The following is a 16,734-nucleotide window of genomic DNA, read 5'->3' as shown; positions in this document are numbered from 1 at the left end:
TGTTCCTTATCTTAGGGGAAGGCACTCAGTATTTCACTATTAAGTGTGATGTTGGTTGTGAGCTTTCACACATGCCCTATATCATGCCTGTTAAGGCAGTTCCTCTATTTCGCATTTGTGGGAAGTTTTTATTAGGATTGGTTATTGTTTTTTGTCAAATGCTTTTTCTGCAGCTATCACAGTGATCATATGAGTTTTCTTTTTAGTTGTTTATTTGATGAATTATATTGATTGACTTTCAAATGGTAAAGCATCCGTACATTCCTGAGAGAAACCCCACTTGGTTATGATCTGTTATCCTTTTTATATATTATTTAATTTGCTTACATTTTGTTTAGAATTTTTGCATTTATGTTTGTGAAGGATATTTCTCTTTAGTTTTCTTCTGTAATGTCATTATCAGGTTTGGTGTCAGGATCACTTTGGCCTCATTGAATGAGTTGGGAAGTACTTCCTCATTTTCAGTTTTCTAGAAGAGTTTCTGTAGTAATATTATTTCCTTTTAAAATGTTTGATAGAATTTTCCAGTTCTGTTCTTTCTAAGGCAGAAGTGTTATTTATAGGAGGCTTTTGAACAGCACATTCAGATTCTTTAATACCAATGAAGCAGTTCAGGTTTTCTCTTTCTTCCTGGGTGGACTTTGATCATGTTTTTCAAGAAATTTATCTATTTTGTCAAAGTTCTTGAATATTTTGGCAAAAAGGTTGTAATATTACCCTATTATATTTTCAATACCTCTAGAATCTAGTAAGGTCATTTCTCTCATTCTTGATATTGGTAATTTGTGTCTTCTCTCTTTTTCCCTTATCAGTCTTGTTAGAGGTTTATCACTTGGGATTAAATATTTTTAAACACTGTGAATGCTAAATAAAACCTTTCTTCAGGTTTGTATGTAGCTTATGGGCCACGCTTTGTCTGTCAAGTCTTAAAGGAAACAAGTGACCGAAAAGTACTAAACCAGATTCCCGTTCAAGTCTAGAGTCAATAGCTAGACAGTATCAAATATACAAAACCTCAGGGAATATAACATCTCTGAGCCTATTTTGAAAAGAAAATTTAATGGTAAAGTTAAGCCATCTAAGAGAGAATTCAAAATGACTCAATAAGAATCTTGGTGAAAGAAGTCAGAATAAAGATTAAATTCTTTAAATATGGAATGAATCCTTGGCAACTATGAGAATTAAAACTACAGAATAGTATTAAAATGTCATAAACTTGGGCAAAGTAAAAGTAATAATATAACTAAGAAAGCAAGAGGAAGCAGGGACTATGCGAATCCATATTAACAAAAATTAAATATTAATACACTAAGTTTTTAAGGTTTTCCCTGACCTTTTTATTCTCCTCCTCCTTCTTCTTTTGTAAATGAATGGTAGCCTTTTTCTTTCCTTTAATTCAAGAAAAATCCATTTAATATTTTCATTGTGGCATATATAGCATAATCACATTATAATAGAATTATATCCATATTTGTAGCCTTTTCTATGTATGTATAGAGTTTCAGAATGATTTTTGCCTGCTCATAATGAAGATTATTTCTTAGGGGTATGGCTGTAGCTAAATCTGTTTACTTTTTTTGTTATGCTTTTCGATATTGCTTGAATTACTTACAAGAAGCCTGCATGCTTTCACCAATTGGTGTATTCTCATTGGTCTTAAGATAAGTATCTTGCTGTCAGAATTTAGTGTTCTTAGATTATATTACAGTTTTATATTTTGTTCTAATTATACTAAAACCTATAGAATAATATGGATAATACGACATATAAACACTTCATTTCCCCCTCATTTGAATTTAATCTTTATATTTTTATTATGAAATTCAACTTGTTAATTCAGCCTTTTGAGTAATAATGTCTCATTTGAGTCCTCTTTCCTGGAAAATTACTCTATCAGTCTGGGAAACAGGAAGCTCTTTTGATTTTTCAAATAAAAGCAATTTAATTGAGGCAGCTGGTTTCTAACACAGGTGTTAGAAAGGCTGGGAAAACAAAAGGGAGGGGGTTTGGAGAAGCAGCAGGAAGAATGGGTAATGCCTGAGGGTCAGAAGCTTGTGTCACTCTGGGCTGGAGCCCACAAGCTGAGACCTGCTGCTGCGCTGGTGAGCTGCTGCCATGGATTCTGGATCTCCAGGGCGGTGCTGCTTTGATCAGAGATGGCATCATCTGTGGGGTTCTGTTTCTTTCTGTGCCCTGTCCCTGCTGCTGTTACAGCGGCTGCCAGCATCTGACGGTCGCCTGATTCTGACTTGCTCCGCTTTCTGATCTCCCACCAGAAAAAAGGCAGAACTGACAGAAAGCCAGCTTGCAGGGGAGCCTCCCAGATGCGGGCTGTAGCAGACAGAGCAGGACAGGACTGAGGCCTGGGCAGCTCGGCTAACATGAAATTAAATTAGCGTGTATAAGTAAGCCGTAGATGTCTGTAGTTGTGAAAGCTAGGCTTTCTGTTTATAGCCCTTAAGAACTTCAAAAACGTATCCAAAATACTTTTTAATCACCAAAATGATTAATAATCTTGTGAACGATGTAGGAATGGCAGCATGACAAATGTTTATCTGGATACAGTCCTATCCCTAATGGATACACATTAGATAAACGCTTTTCCCCCTCATTATAAGCAATGGTTGGGAATACTAGCACTCTTGTCATCTCTCAGGAAGACTGAGAGATGGAATTTGGAATATCAGGGGATTTAATACTTCCTTTACCAGCCTTCTCACACACACCGCCCCTTGTTATCTCTGTTCCAAAATGTCCAGGGGATTACAGTCCTTGTTCTAATGTGGAAGTACAAAGCAGTGGTGAACCTAAATCTGTTACCTTGTTCACAATTGCAAGTATAGCTCATCCTTCTTAGAGGAAATATATTAAGAAACATCAACTTATCTAAATTTTAAAATCGTGACAATGTTTCTGACTTTTCCATTAAAACTTGAACAGATGTGCCATTCTCTTCACATTTATCTATACTTGTCCATAGAATATGATCTTAAAGTTGCTTGCTTATTAGCTTTGAAAACCTATATTTGGCTGCTTTTATATATATTAAATTTCTATCTATGTAAATGGTTATCTTTGATATTCTAAACATTTATGTTCATTCACTCAAATAATGTGATGTGTCAAGTAACAGATTCTCTGAAAACCAAGTTTTCATTTACACATTTGCTCGCAACACATTGGAGTACCCCAGAGGAAGCTCAGTTCCCAGGCATAAACGGTGTGCTTGGGAGACACATCAGCTTCAGGATAAACCCCTGTAATGCCCGACTCCCAACCCTGTTCTGACCTTCATTCCTTCTAATATAAAAATGTCTGGAGTTGCCTGTGTCTGGACGCGAGGGGATTTGAGGCTGTGTCTGTGATCATCGTCGGGAGGTGAGGAGGAGAAGCTTGCCCAAGGAGAGAGCAGTTCTTGGAGGTCTCCCCGCCACGTGCCAGGCCCCTATTGAAGGAGTAGTAAAGACACTAGGCAAAGCGCAGACGTGGCAGGAGGGCAGGGCTCAGATGGGCTGGGACAGCGCCACCTGTTTCTGAGTCTAGAGGGAGTACCTTTCCAGGGCATAGCAGAGGAGGAATTCCTCTCAGACAGAATGACTTCTTTCGTACTCACTCCCACACAAAGGAGCATCTGAAAACCAAGTGTCTGTGGAACACATCCTTGTTCACTAATGGAAGAACTGTAATTAAGCTTCATCTCTCCAGGTAGAAGTGGGTTACAGTCCATTCTTTCCTTCTCACCCTCTGCTCCCTTCTCTCTGCTGGAGAGATCTTGTCTCATGTCATTGTAGTGTAGTCCTGCTGTGTGTTGTCATTTTATCTTGTAGTTCTCTTTAAGTTTTTCTTATTGTACATATTTATCTATTTCAGTGGGAGAACTGAAGTCCAGTCAGTTCAATATGGCAAAGAAAAGGCAAATAAAGACAGGGTGTTTGCAAGGTAAGCCACTTCTAATTCAGTGTCTGAATTTTTTTTAAAGCAAGGTTAAAATTGCTAAAAACTCTTTTTCCAAATATGATTACAGAATTATCACATGATTCCTTCTTTAATTAAATGATAAATTATGTTGAGCGAATAATGAAATAGTTTGTCTAGTTTACTCAATCAGTTTTTTTTAGTGGACCAAGGATTGTAACCCTGACTAGGCAGAATCAAGTATTATATTATTAATAAAACATTTTGTTGGAAGGCTTGTTTCCCTTTTGTTAACATTTTTGAGAAACATAGTGGCTCATCTCATGTATTATCCAGCCCATTTCTTCTTTCTTTAAATCATATTGTTAAGAAATAAGTTGCTTTTTATTTGGGTGCTGTTTTGTTATCTTCATTTTTTAAGATCTGTTAATAACCAGTTTGCTTTTCAACAAGTGAGATGACATGATCAGATTTATGGCTTAGAAAACAGTTTTATAAGCAAGGATAGAGAATGAATTAGAAGTAAAGGCTGGGTACCCAGAGACCAGTTAGGTTATTGCAGTAATCCAAACGAAAATAACAAAGGCCTGAACTAAAACATTGACAGTGCAGTGGTCAATAGGGAACAAATTTGAGGAACTTATTTTGCGGGTGGAACAAGCACAAGTTGTTGACCAATTGGTGGAGGTGTGTGAGAGATAGGAGTATCTGGAAAGACTTGTCAGCTTGGAGTGACATCAAATGGACGGGGGTTACAGGAGAGAACAGATTTGTAAGAGAAGAGGTTAAATTGGCATAGGTCTCGTTTGAGACGCCTGAGCAACAGTCTAACCAGATTGTCCAGTAGTAGATGGTTAAAAACTCAGCCTAGAGCTCTGACGAGGGAGAGTGACCAGATTGGTGGCAGCTAATCTTTACCCAAGACCTACTGTGCCGAGCACTGTTTCAGGCCTTGGGAACACAGTGAAGAACAAGATACACCTCTTAGCCTCATGGAGCCTGCACTGGGCCGGGGCCAGTAGTGGGCAGGGTGCGCACGGCAGCGGTCCAGGAGATGGCTAGACAGGCGGGCAGCGGCCGGAGTCTGTGTGGCCCTGTGCTGGGAACGGTGAGGACTTAGGATTGTAAGTGGAGGCCAGGGGGACTGGGGGCATGGGAGGGATATAAACTGACTTGCATTTTAAAAATATGGTAGAGTTCTTGTGCTTTAGAGTGATAAACTGAAGCATCTACAAGTATTGTATGGTTTCTGGGATTTGCTTCAGAATAATTGGGGGGCGACGTGAAACAGGATTCTCATGATGATGCTGTTGAACCTGGGGCCTGAGTACACAGGGTTTATCAAACTCTTCTTTCTACTTCTGTTTATATTTGAAATGTTCCAAAATAAAAAGATGGGGGAAGGTGGGAGATTAGCCTGGCTGCTGGGATAGAATCACTCTGTGGGGATGTGAGTGGAAGAGGGTGACCAGTTAATCTCATAATGGCTAATGCTTATTTTGTACTTATCTGTGCCAGGCAGTTTTTGTATATTAACTCACAACCCCCAAACTCAATGAGGTAATAAATCCATTACAGATGAGAAAACTGAGCAAGTTTGAATAATTTACCTGAGATTATACAGAGTGTGAGGGATGCAGCAAGATTCTAACCAGGCATCCCAGGTTCTTACCCACACTTTTAACCTCTGTGCGGTAGTGTTTGCTGTTCTGCGTGAGATGCTTGACTCCTTCCCTGTCTCAGATGTGAAAGATGACCCCGTTTATTGTCTGTCTCCTGCACTAGGTAGGATGTCAGCTCTAGGAGGACGGGAGATTGTCTGTCTTAATTCGCCACAGTAGCCACAGTTCTCTAATGAGTGGGGTATGGTAGATGTTTTTTAAATGAAGCCGTGTATTTTCAGTGAAAATAGCTTAGAGAGGGTGAGTCCTTAAAGAGGTCATGAGCTTAGAGTCTACTGGCAGTGGAGGCCTGAGAGTTTTAATAAATGAGAAGTGGAGAATTTTGTTTTTGACTTTAATTTTGCTCTTAGTCTTTGTCCGAAAGACCTCCTGCTTTGTGTTTCTAGGGTAAAAAGCTGGCGTTTTTTTCTTTCCTCTAAAAGCAGAAACTGCTTTATTGCTTTCTCTACTCCACAAGTGATGGCTCATTTTGTTTTTTAAAGCTCCAACAACGCCAAATAACATAAAGAAAAATCGTGACCCCCAACACAACCATTTAAAATTGTTTTGTATTTACTCTTCAAGATTTTGCCATGTATACTCACAGAGATATTGATATGTATGTCTATATTTTATTTGTTTTAAAACTTGTTTCCTACTTTTTCTTGCTTGTTTTTATCAATTAGCATATCATAGGAATTTCCTTCAGTGTTGAAAAATCTGCAGTCGTTCACGTCAGTAAATCTTAAACACTTAAGTCCTTTTATCCTGAGCTGTAGATTTAATTGCAAGATCCTTCCCTTCCTCCTGCCACTGGTCTGCGTGCACAGTCAGAATCATTTCTGAGGCTGAGGCTGTGCCAGCACTGTGCCTGGAATGCTTGTAAAAATAAAAAACAAATAATATTACAAGTTCCTTGGAGTAAGGACATTTGAAGCAAAAAAATCATTAGAACATGATTTTTTATGTGTTTGAATAATAAAATTTACTTGGGTTTGTTTTTTTTTTCCCCCTTCATTCCTGGCTTACCCTCATCCTGATTTGTCTGTGAATGATCTGTCCAGTCGGAAAATTGTCAATGAAAAATGCCTTGATGTAGGAAAGATTTCGCTGGTCAGGGCATGTAGCATTTTGCTGTGATAAGTTTAACTCGAATTTGAAAGATGTAATTCATTTCAGCATTTGTTCAAGAAAGTTTTGAAATTGATTTATTTTGGCTTTATTTTTAGATTTATTGAGGGAAATATTGTCAATTTCTCTATTAAATATAAATCTTGGTGTCATATTAGTGGCTTGGTTATTTCAGAAGGGAGAAAGAAAGAAAGTAGAAACACAGAGATGTCTGTCCCAATAGATACAGCTACTGAAATTACTCAAATTCCTCCTTTCCACAGTCATAGATACTCTTGTTTCCAGTTGGAAAGTACTAAGGGCCTGTACAAATGTAAAATGTACAGTAAAATGTTAATTTGAAACCATTTTCCTTAAAATTGCTCTCGAGAAAGGAATAGTTTACTTCCTATCAACTTTGTTTTAACTTAAAATGTACGTATTTATTCTAGTTCTTAGTACTATAACTTTTTTGCAACACTCCTTTCAGACTTGTTAAAATCAAAGTAAATATTTTTCTGATTCTTCTGTTAAAACAGCACCATAACAAAATACTTGCACTTTTTTATTCTTTTCCTAACAAGAAGCTTAACTTTTTGTCTTGCTTGATATTTGTAAAAATACTGAACATGATTTCATAACTAGTCCTACTGTAATATGATATCCTAATATGAATACCAAATCATAGGTGTGTTTATATATTAATGTTAATATCACATGCAGATGACTTCCTTTATTTATATGTGTTAATGCTTTAATATTTTGAGCATATCAGATTTTGAGAGATATACAGATAGTTACACCTGCATCTTACTAGTTCATGTTTTTTCCAGAGCAGTTCCCAATGCATTTTATTTTATTTTATTATTTATTTATGTTTTAAATTTAATATTAAAAATTTTTTTAATTTTTATTTTATTTTGGAGTATAGTTGATTAACACTGTTAGGTTAGTTTCAGGTGTACAGCAAAGTGATTCAGTTACACATATACAAGTATCTATTCATTTTCTAATCCTTTTTCCATTTCTGTTATTACAGAATATTGAACAGAACTCCCTGTGCTATGCAGTAGGCCCTTGTTGGTTACCTATCTATCTATGTATTTATTTATTTGGCTGAGCCTGGTCTTAGTTGTGGCATGTGAACTCTTAGTTGCGGTATATGGGATCTAGTTCCCTGACCAGGGATCGAACCCAGGCCCCCTGCACTGGGAGTGTGGAGTCTTAGCCACTGGACCACCAGGGAAGTCCCTGGTTATCTATTTAAAATATAGCAGTGTGTACATGGGAATCCCAAACCCCAGTCTATCCCTCCTCCCCCACTTTTCTCTGCCTGGTAACCATAAGCTCATTTTCTAGGTCTGTGAGTTTGTTTCTGTTTTGTAAATAAGTTTATTTATATCATTTTTTTTAAGATTCCACATATATGTGGTATCATATGATATTCGTCTTTCTCTATCTGACTTACTTCACTTAGTATGATAGTCACCAGTCAGATAGTTCTTCATTTTATATATGCATTATTAAAATGTGAAATTGTTTAACAGGTTATCTTATAAAACAAATATGCATTATTCAGTGAGTAGTAGAGATAAAATTCCAATATGATGGGCCCCAAATAACTTCCTTTTTCTTTTGTTGTGCTGGAATTGTATGAGTCCACTTTGAAATAATAAGTCATCATCTAGGACAAGGTCCTAATAGTACTGTTTTAATGATCCTACTAGCTCTGAAAGACTAAGCTTTTCTGGGATTGTGATGATCTGATGCATATCTATCAAAATACCCTAATGGTTTTAGCAATTATTAAATTATTCTGTTAGAGTATTAGAGAATTCTAGAATTCTTGTCCACTCCTTGGAATTTTAGTTGGCAGTATAAATAGTTAGAAAAGATTTCTCCTTAAACTTTTTATGTAAGGTTGTTTTTTTCAACAATAATAAATGTTAACTTATTTTTCTGATACATCAACTCTTTGAATTGCTTTCAAACTTTTTCAGTCATCATATGATATCTAAGAAGAAAGCAAAAGAATGTTCCCATGCAACAGAAAAATAAGGTGCCATGGTCAGAAAATAAATTTACCACATTGCAAACACTGATGAAGTGTGGTATTTTTTTCTCTGAAGTTTCCACACTCAACAGGAAACATAGACAGCAAGCTTGAGTGGGTGGGTCTCTGAGGTTAAAACTGTTAATAAAATACCTTGAAATTTAGTTTTAAATGCAAAGCATTTCCAACCACGTTTAGTTTCTTAACAACAGTAAAGTGTTCTGATGCTTTGTATTAGGTGAGTATAACTGGATTTTTTTCCTCCTTCAAATGACTCTTTCTGTCTTTTAGAAAATGAAAATAGTTGATCTCCTGACTGTGGTTAGTGAACTCACTTAAACAGTTTACATTTAATAATCCAATATGTGAGTAATCTGTTTATTAGCATTAATAGAAGAGCCATAAATGCTGTTTCTTTTAATAATCTTTACTTCATTTAAAAAATCTAATGCATGAGATAATATATTTTTATTTTATTTTTATTTTATTGTGACTGATGAGGTGGTTAGACTAAATGGTATCCTGACTTGTCTTCAAATCAGAAAATCCTGTAATTTAAACTCATGGTAATGCGAAATGTTTATGCTTTAATGACTTCAGATTCACTTATGAAAAATGAAATCTGAGTCAAAGACTTTTTAAAAAAAGTTGATAATGTTACATCTCTTTTAGAAAATGTTCAATGTTCTTAAATTAAGGAGATGTGAGTCAACTATATTTCAATTTAAAAACAAGAGGAAAAAAAGCAACATCATTAGGCCAAACTAAAAGGATTTTAGCTATGAATACATGAAATGGTAGGGCATTTGTGTGGTTTAGATTCAGAAGTAATTTAAGTTACTTGTGGTTTAGTAAAATTAATTAACTAAAAGATTCCACTGAAAATGTAGATACTCATAGATCACTTCAGAAGGTAGGGAAGGACCGTAGGAGCGTACGTTTTACTAGTAAATTTTGATATTTAGATGTAGAAACTTAAGTGATTTGTCTGTGGGAAGGTCAAAGCTAGGATTGATGGTCCCCACTCATTGTTTTTTTTTTTTTTAATAAATTTATTTATTTTTGGCTGCATTGGGTCTCCATTGCTGTGCACAGGCTCTCTCTAGTTGCGGTGTGCAGGCTTCTCATTGCAGTGGCTTCTCTTGTGGAGCACGGGCTCTAGGCGCACAGGCTTCAGTAGTTGTGGCACACAGCCTCAGTAGTTGTGGCTCGTGGGCTCTAGAGCACAGGTTCAGTAGTTGTGGCACGTGGGCTCAGTAGTTGCGGCACATGGGCTCAGTAGTTGTGGCGTGCGGGCTTAGTTGCTCCGTGGCATGTGGGATCTTCCCAGACCAGGGCTCAAACCCGTGTCCCCTGCATTGGCAGGCAGATTCTTAACCACTGCACCACCAGGGAAGCCCTCCACTCATTGTTTTAATGCTTCCTACTATGTATGTAAATTTTCTTGAGTACTCGTGGTCAGTGTTACCATGCTTTGTAGTCTAGTCTATTTGTATGTGGTTCAGTGAGTTATTACTGAAATATAAATCTGTCTAAGTTTAGAAGCTGATATATTATGTGTTTTTATGTAATTTGCTTAATTCATTATATTAACCTTCATATGAACTCTGCATGTCAGAAAGCTAGGCATTTAAATAGATATCATGTATTTTCCATGAACTTTGGCCACTTTTTGAATTTGCATAAAAAACGACTTCAGTTGCTAATTCACCTAAAATTCTAAGGGTTTTTGACCTCAGTAAAGATCAATATCTTTTCTGAAAAGATCATTTACTCTCTTTATCACTATAATAACTGACAATATACAGGTTAGAAAACATGCTACGCCCCACCATGAGATAAAATAATAATTAACCTTCCAAGAGTCTCCTAAAGAAGAAAAGAAAAGAAAAAAACCCACTGGCCTACTGTATATAAAAGGGGAAAATGTATAAATAAAATATACACAATTATCATTTTTACCTTGTCCTCACTGAGGCAGAGGGCCAGGGTTTAGGTTTAAGGACACTCAGGAGACGATGTGTTAGGAATTGTTTAAAACACCGCAAGATAAGCTCAAGTCCCAGAGACCCTGGGACAGAGACGGACAATGTCTAAAATATAATGTTGGTAGTATCTGGGAAAACTTGATAGCCAACGATTCCATTGTTTTTTTTCTTTCATCTTTCTTTCTTTGTTTCTTTCGTTTTTCTCCTCTTCCCTCTTCTCTTTCCTACTTTTTCTTGCCTTCTTTCTTCGTATAAAGCAGATTTCCTTTCTTAGGAAATTGTTTGGTAAGTAGCCTCTGAAGGCATTAATTTCTTGTAAATAAACGTGTTGTGTTTACGCATCTAGAATATGATGTATTAAGACAAATTGTAAGGTTCGGTACATAGTTTGGGGTAAAAAATAAAATTTTTTGCATATTATTTAAATTATTACTCCAGATCCCCAAGTAAGCCCTTGGCACGGAAATTAATGGATTGGGAAGTAGTAAGCAGAAATTCACTATCTGATGACAGGTTGGAAACACAAAGCCTTCCGTCGCGATCCCCACCTGGCACTCCTAATCAGTAAGTACATCAGGTGTAGTACGTTTTGCTAATTTCTAAATGTTTGGCTGTATGTTTCCATTGCCTGAAGATTATAATATGTAAAATTTAAATTTTTCGGTTAGACATGATTTTCGTTGCTCCAAGGCATTATTTCCTCTCAGCCTGGAGCTCAGTGTGTAAGCAGAGCATGACATAAAGATCCTCACTTAACTACAAAGTTGACTTCCACAGTCAGGGTCACTAGCCAATATATGAAGGCCTATTAGTAGACTTAAAATCTGGGAATATGGTTGTAGCTGACATAACTCTTTTCCATGTGTATCTCCAGCATAATTTCTAGGAGAGTGCATATTATTTGAACATGGTAAGTGTTGTGATTCTCTTGCTGAAGCTCCTACCCTGCTTCTGCTGTGCCAGTGTCTGTGGTCTAGGAAAAGGGATTTCCAGCCTCAGTTCCCACCAGCTCAGCCATAGCTCAGCTGAGAAGCACATGTTACTCAGCACTTACTGTGTATGCACTTCATCCTAGCATTTCTCACAAAAGCTGGATGCTTGGGTGTAGGTAGTAATAATAAGCTAATAAACGTGTACTGGCCAAAGATGTTATCTTAATTTCATAATGTTAACAAATGTGTTGTATGTATTATATGTATGTGATTAAGATAATGATAACAAAATGAGTGTCACCATACTGACTGTCCTTGTTAACCCAAAAGGCTGATATAAGAAATATTTGAATTTTGGCATGGAATATAATATTTAAAGAAGTCTTCCTCTGGACATATTTCATACACATTCATGTTCAATAAATGTGCACTAAATTCTAAAAGTTGTTTCACTGATGGGTGTTTGTCAGCTTAAGAGTAAATTCCTACCATATTGGAAGTAAAGTGTGTGCACAAACAGCTTGGTTCACAGCAGGTTACCTAATAGCTAGGTGTCTTCCTCACTACTAGAAACAAAATAGACTCAAAAGTTTGTGCAGTGTCTTGCTAATTGTAGATTGCTAAGTCATCTTTTTTGTAATAGACTGTATATAAATTCAAAGGCTAATCAGCTTGTTGGAGAAGATCCAGAACCTTCTTTCTCTGGTCCCTTTTCCAGCCAGCCGTTCCTTATTTGTTACCAGTACCCCACTAAACAATTACAGCAAATTATGGAAGACACATGAAATTTAAACCAGATGGTTGAATTAATTAATTGTCACTAACTCTGATCAGACTTTCTGTTAATGAAACAATTTTATGTATGATATGAAGAAAATTGTTTTTTCCCTAAATTCTAAAGTGACTGTGTCACTTATGAAGATGGAAATATGGTATTCAGTATCTCTAGTCTTAGAAATTATAGAAAATCCCATAAATAAAAGTATTTATTAAAGGATTAAAAAAGAATTCAGACCAGAGGATATTTCTGAATTATTGATTCTCTCCTTTTATTTTGTAAATGCTGATTAAGACGCACATTTGTAGTGACTGAAACCTAGAAACATTCAGGTTGGTGGGGATAATAGATGATTGAAATAGATGAAATCCCCGTGGCAGATTGCTAACTCTAGCTCAGATCTTTTGACTTCCTAGTCTGTGTTTTTTCTGTTTGTCAGAGACTCAGCTTAGTAAAATGTGGTCAGTCTTAAAGACACACACCTACTTTCTACTGCAATCATATAAGAAAGAAACTTGAACATACTGAGTTACAGTACATTTTTACTCAGTGTTTGTTCCTCTTCTCGTAGTCGAAATTCTGCATTCACCCAAGAGGGAACCAGGTTACGGCCGTCTTCAGTGGGCCATTTGGTCGGCCACGTGGTTCACAGCTGCCCAGGCGAGGCATTCGTGAGGCATCGGTCTCCATCTTCCACGCAAGCTAACAGCATTGTTTTGGAATCATCTCCGTAAGGCCTTTTTGCATTTAGCTTCCTTTTTATGAGTAATAATGCCCCACATTGTTTCATTTGAAATAATCTGGGAATTTATAGTATTTGATACAAGACTTTATTTATGCGATGTTTTAAAAATGTATATATTTGTAAATGTGCTTCTTTGTTCCTGAGGGTCTTGGTGACCCCCACCCACCCCACAGAATCGCTGTTATTATTTTGTTGACTCTGTATAGTCTTGAACTTTTAGTGCATATTGTTACATATATCTACAGATAAATGTATCACTGTGGTCAGGCAGTAAGGTGATGAAAGGTAGAGTTTTCTTAATATTTTTCAGGAAGGGAACCATAAGGATGAATAGACAGTATTGGGGAAATTAAGTAGCAAGGGAGAACATCACATTGAAAATAAGTTATAGAACATGTGCATACATCATTTCTAAAATTCACTCCTATCTCATTACAAACTGATGCATAAATGAAACCTCATAATTCAGCATATCAGTTTAATGCACAACATACTTACCTCACATTAATAGGCAGTCTTGATTTATTGGTTCATATAATACAGTTAGTTCATATGCAAGTAAAAATACAGTGCAAGAGTTAGAAAAAAAGTAAAGTACTTTATAAGATACATAGGTAGGTAAGAGGATTCATTAATTGCTGAGGAGGAAAAAGGGGTTTCAGATACAGTGAATGTGATGAGGGTTGAAGAAAGGGTGCGTCTGAGTGACGGAGAGCAGGTGGAGTGGCCAGCACAGCAGCTGTAGGTGCTCCAGGAAAGCGCGCCTGGTCTTTAGGAGCGACTGCTGTCCTCTGTGGGTGCCAGCAGGGAAGGCGGCCAAGCTGTCGGTACCAGTGGGCGTTTAGTCTGGCTAACGTGTATCTGGGTGAAAGATTTGGATTGTGTGTGGACATTTTAAAGGTTGGAGGAGTAGAAAACTATACACTGCACAGTGACACCTGTGGAGCATGGGTGGACAGGAGTTAGGATTGGTGGAAATTTAATGTTTTATTACTTTAAAAATTATAACTCTAAACTTTTTGTTTGATTTCTTTTTCTTTTTTTTTTCTTTTTTTTTTTTTTTTGTGATACGCGGGCCTCTCACCGCTGTGGCCTCTCCCATTGCGGAGCACAGGCTCCGGACGCACAGGCCCAGCAGCCATGGCTCACGGGTCTAGCCGCTCCGCGACATGCGGGATCCTCCCGGACTGGGGCACGAACCCGTGTCCCCTGCATCGGCAGGCGGACTCTCAACCACTGCGCCACCAGGGAAGCCCTTTTTGTTTGATTTTTAATAAGCATGCATTTTCTACTTCTAAAACTTAAAAAAGTACAGTAATTAAAGACGTGATTGAAATGTTAACATATTAAATTTTAAAATGACATGCTTTCGGCACATGAAAGCCGACCACTTGGAGGAATCACAAAGTCCGTGTCATCACAGGCAGAACAGTGTCACTCCTGGGGCCTGACCACATGATCTCAGTCTAGTTTTTGTAGGGCCCTTTCCGTAGAGCCCATACACATCTGCCTACGCATACAATTGAGTATTTCCTTTTGTAAATTTTATAGATTCACAAACCCCCAAAATCACTTATCTCTTCAGAATACCTTTGTTCTCTTTTCATGACCTGAAGTGGAGAAGGAGGTTCAGGATAGGTTGGAACCATGCAGAGTTTTTCTTCTCCTGCCCAGACCACCAGGATTTCAGATGCTTGGCGCTTTCTCTTTGGACATCTGTTTTATGAAGCTTAAGTATTTGTATTCAGTTTTGAATCTATAACACTGCGTTGGACATTCAGCCAATCCTCACCTTAAGAATAATGAGAGAGTTCTGAAAAGACAAGCTTAATGGTAAACTAATAACAATAACTTACATTGGTAGCTTAGAGTCAGCTTTTTCATAAATTATCTCACTGTTCTATTCAAGAGAACTCAATAAAATAGGAAAGCTATATAGCCCCCCTTTACAGATGAGAGAGCCACACTAACAGCATTTGTCCCAATTTACAGAACTAAAACTCGGGTGTTCTTACCTGTAGACCCGTGTATTTGGACAAGGCTTTGTTGATTTTTTTTTTCAACTTAGAGGAAGTATTTTTCAACTTGGAATCCATAGATTTTAGTTTTACATTGGCCAAATGTGAAAAGAATGCAAACAATATGTTGGATTAAGCATAGAGCATTTCAACGTAGTACAATACATTGAAATTGGTGTTGCGATATCTCACCAGTTTCCTGCTCTTTGAGGGAGTCCAGGGGCGTTCAGATGAGCCTGACTTTAGGCACTGGGTGAGCTTGCCCACTTCCCAAGGAGAAAACGCTATTAATTCGCAGGTGTGTTTACTGTGGAAGCAAACAGGAGGTTGTTGTACTGCTTAAAGTTACCGTTTATAGGCAGGGGTGATTGAGATTACATCCTACCATTTCCTTCCTTTCTTTAAATGATCCACAGAAAATTAGACTGTTTTTAGTTTGTGATTTTTCTGAGATAAACATTAGCCCTAAATTAATTTTAAAGTACTTAACAGATTAAAAAAAAATTCCCACCATAATGCTAATACGTAACAGGGAAGCTCAGGTATTTCTACAAAATACTTGCAAAGTGTGTGAATGGGCTGGATACGGTTTTATTTTTTATTATGATACAGATTGCTAACAGCTGCAACAGAGAACTGTTTTGAGTGCAGAGGAAGCTGCCTCACTGCTGACCTTGAAGCACTCATGAGGAAACTTACAGCCACCTGGACTGAAACAAGTCAGGAAAGCTTTTGCCCACCTGGCTTGATTGACAGTTTTAACAACTCTTTTGCTGCTGTGTTACAATATATTGCCTGTTGACAGCAAAGTGCACTTAAATGTAACATTTTCATTATCTGCTCTTCACTTAACATTTTCCAAAATGTCAGAGTTTAAGATAAGCACATTATATGTGGTGAAAAACCCCAGCCTGAAAGTTGGACATTGGAACGGTTTTATTTATTTATTTATTTAAATTTATTTATTTATTTATTGGCTGCGTTGGGTCTTCCTTGCTGTGTGCAGGCATTCTCTAGTTGAGGCAAGAGGGGGCTACTCTTTGTTGCAGTGCACGGGCTTCTCATTGCGGTGGCTTCTCTTGTTGCAGGTCACGGGCTCTAGGCACACGGGTTTCAGTAGTTGTGGCACGTGGGCTCAGTAGTTGTGGCTTGTGGGCTCTAGAGCACAGGCTCAGTACTTGTGGTGTGCAGGCTCAGTAGTTGTGGTGTGCGGGCTCAGTAGTTGTGGCTTGTGGGCTCTAGAGCACAGGCTCAATGTTTGTGGTGTGCAGGCTCAGTAGTTGTAGCTCGTGGGTTCAGCTGTGGCTCGCTGGCTCTAGAGCGCAGGCTCAGTAGTTGTGGCTCGCGGGCGCTAGAGCGCAGGCTCAATAGTTGTGGCTCGCAGGCTCTAGAGCGCAGCCTCAGTAGTTGTGGCGCACAGGCTCAGTAGTTGTGACGCACAGGCTTAGTTGCTCCGCAGCATGTGAGATCTTCCCAGATCAGGGCTTGAACCTGTGTCCCCTGCATTGGCAGGCGGATTCTTAACCACTGCACC

General features: G+C 37.8%; 1 protein-coding gene across 3 annotated transcripts in view; it reads left to right on the top strand.

Annotated features, from left to right (window-relative positions):
- PTPN4 (protein tyrosine phosphatase non-receptor type 4) overlaps positions 1-16,734 on the top strand; it is a 187,671-nt gene that overhangs the window by 128,909 nt on the left and 42,028 nt on the right. For all 3 annotated transcript variants that reach the window (XM_082631396.1, XM_082631395.1, XM_082631397.1), the window contains 3 exons: positions 3,871-3,939; positions 11,166-11,291; positions 13,009-13,167. In XM_082631396.1, coding sequence (XP_082487522.1) covers positions 3,871-3,939; positions 11,166-11,291; positions 13,009-13,167 — 354 coding nt within the window. The remainder of the gene's footprint in view (positions 1-3,870; positions 3,940-11,165; positions 11,292-13,008; positions 13,168-16,734) is intronic.

This window comes from Mesoplodon mirus, assembly GCF_964341445.2.
Source record: "Mesoplodon mirus genome assembly, chromosome: 8".
In the NCBI taxonomy this organism is placed as follows: domain Eukaryota; kingdom Metazoa; phylum Chordata; class Mammalia; order Artiodactyla; family Ziphiidae; genus Mesoplodon; species Mesoplodon mirus.
The sequence above is the reverse complement of the archived record's forward strand: the minus strand, read 5'-3'. Positions and strand labels throughout refer to the sequence as shown.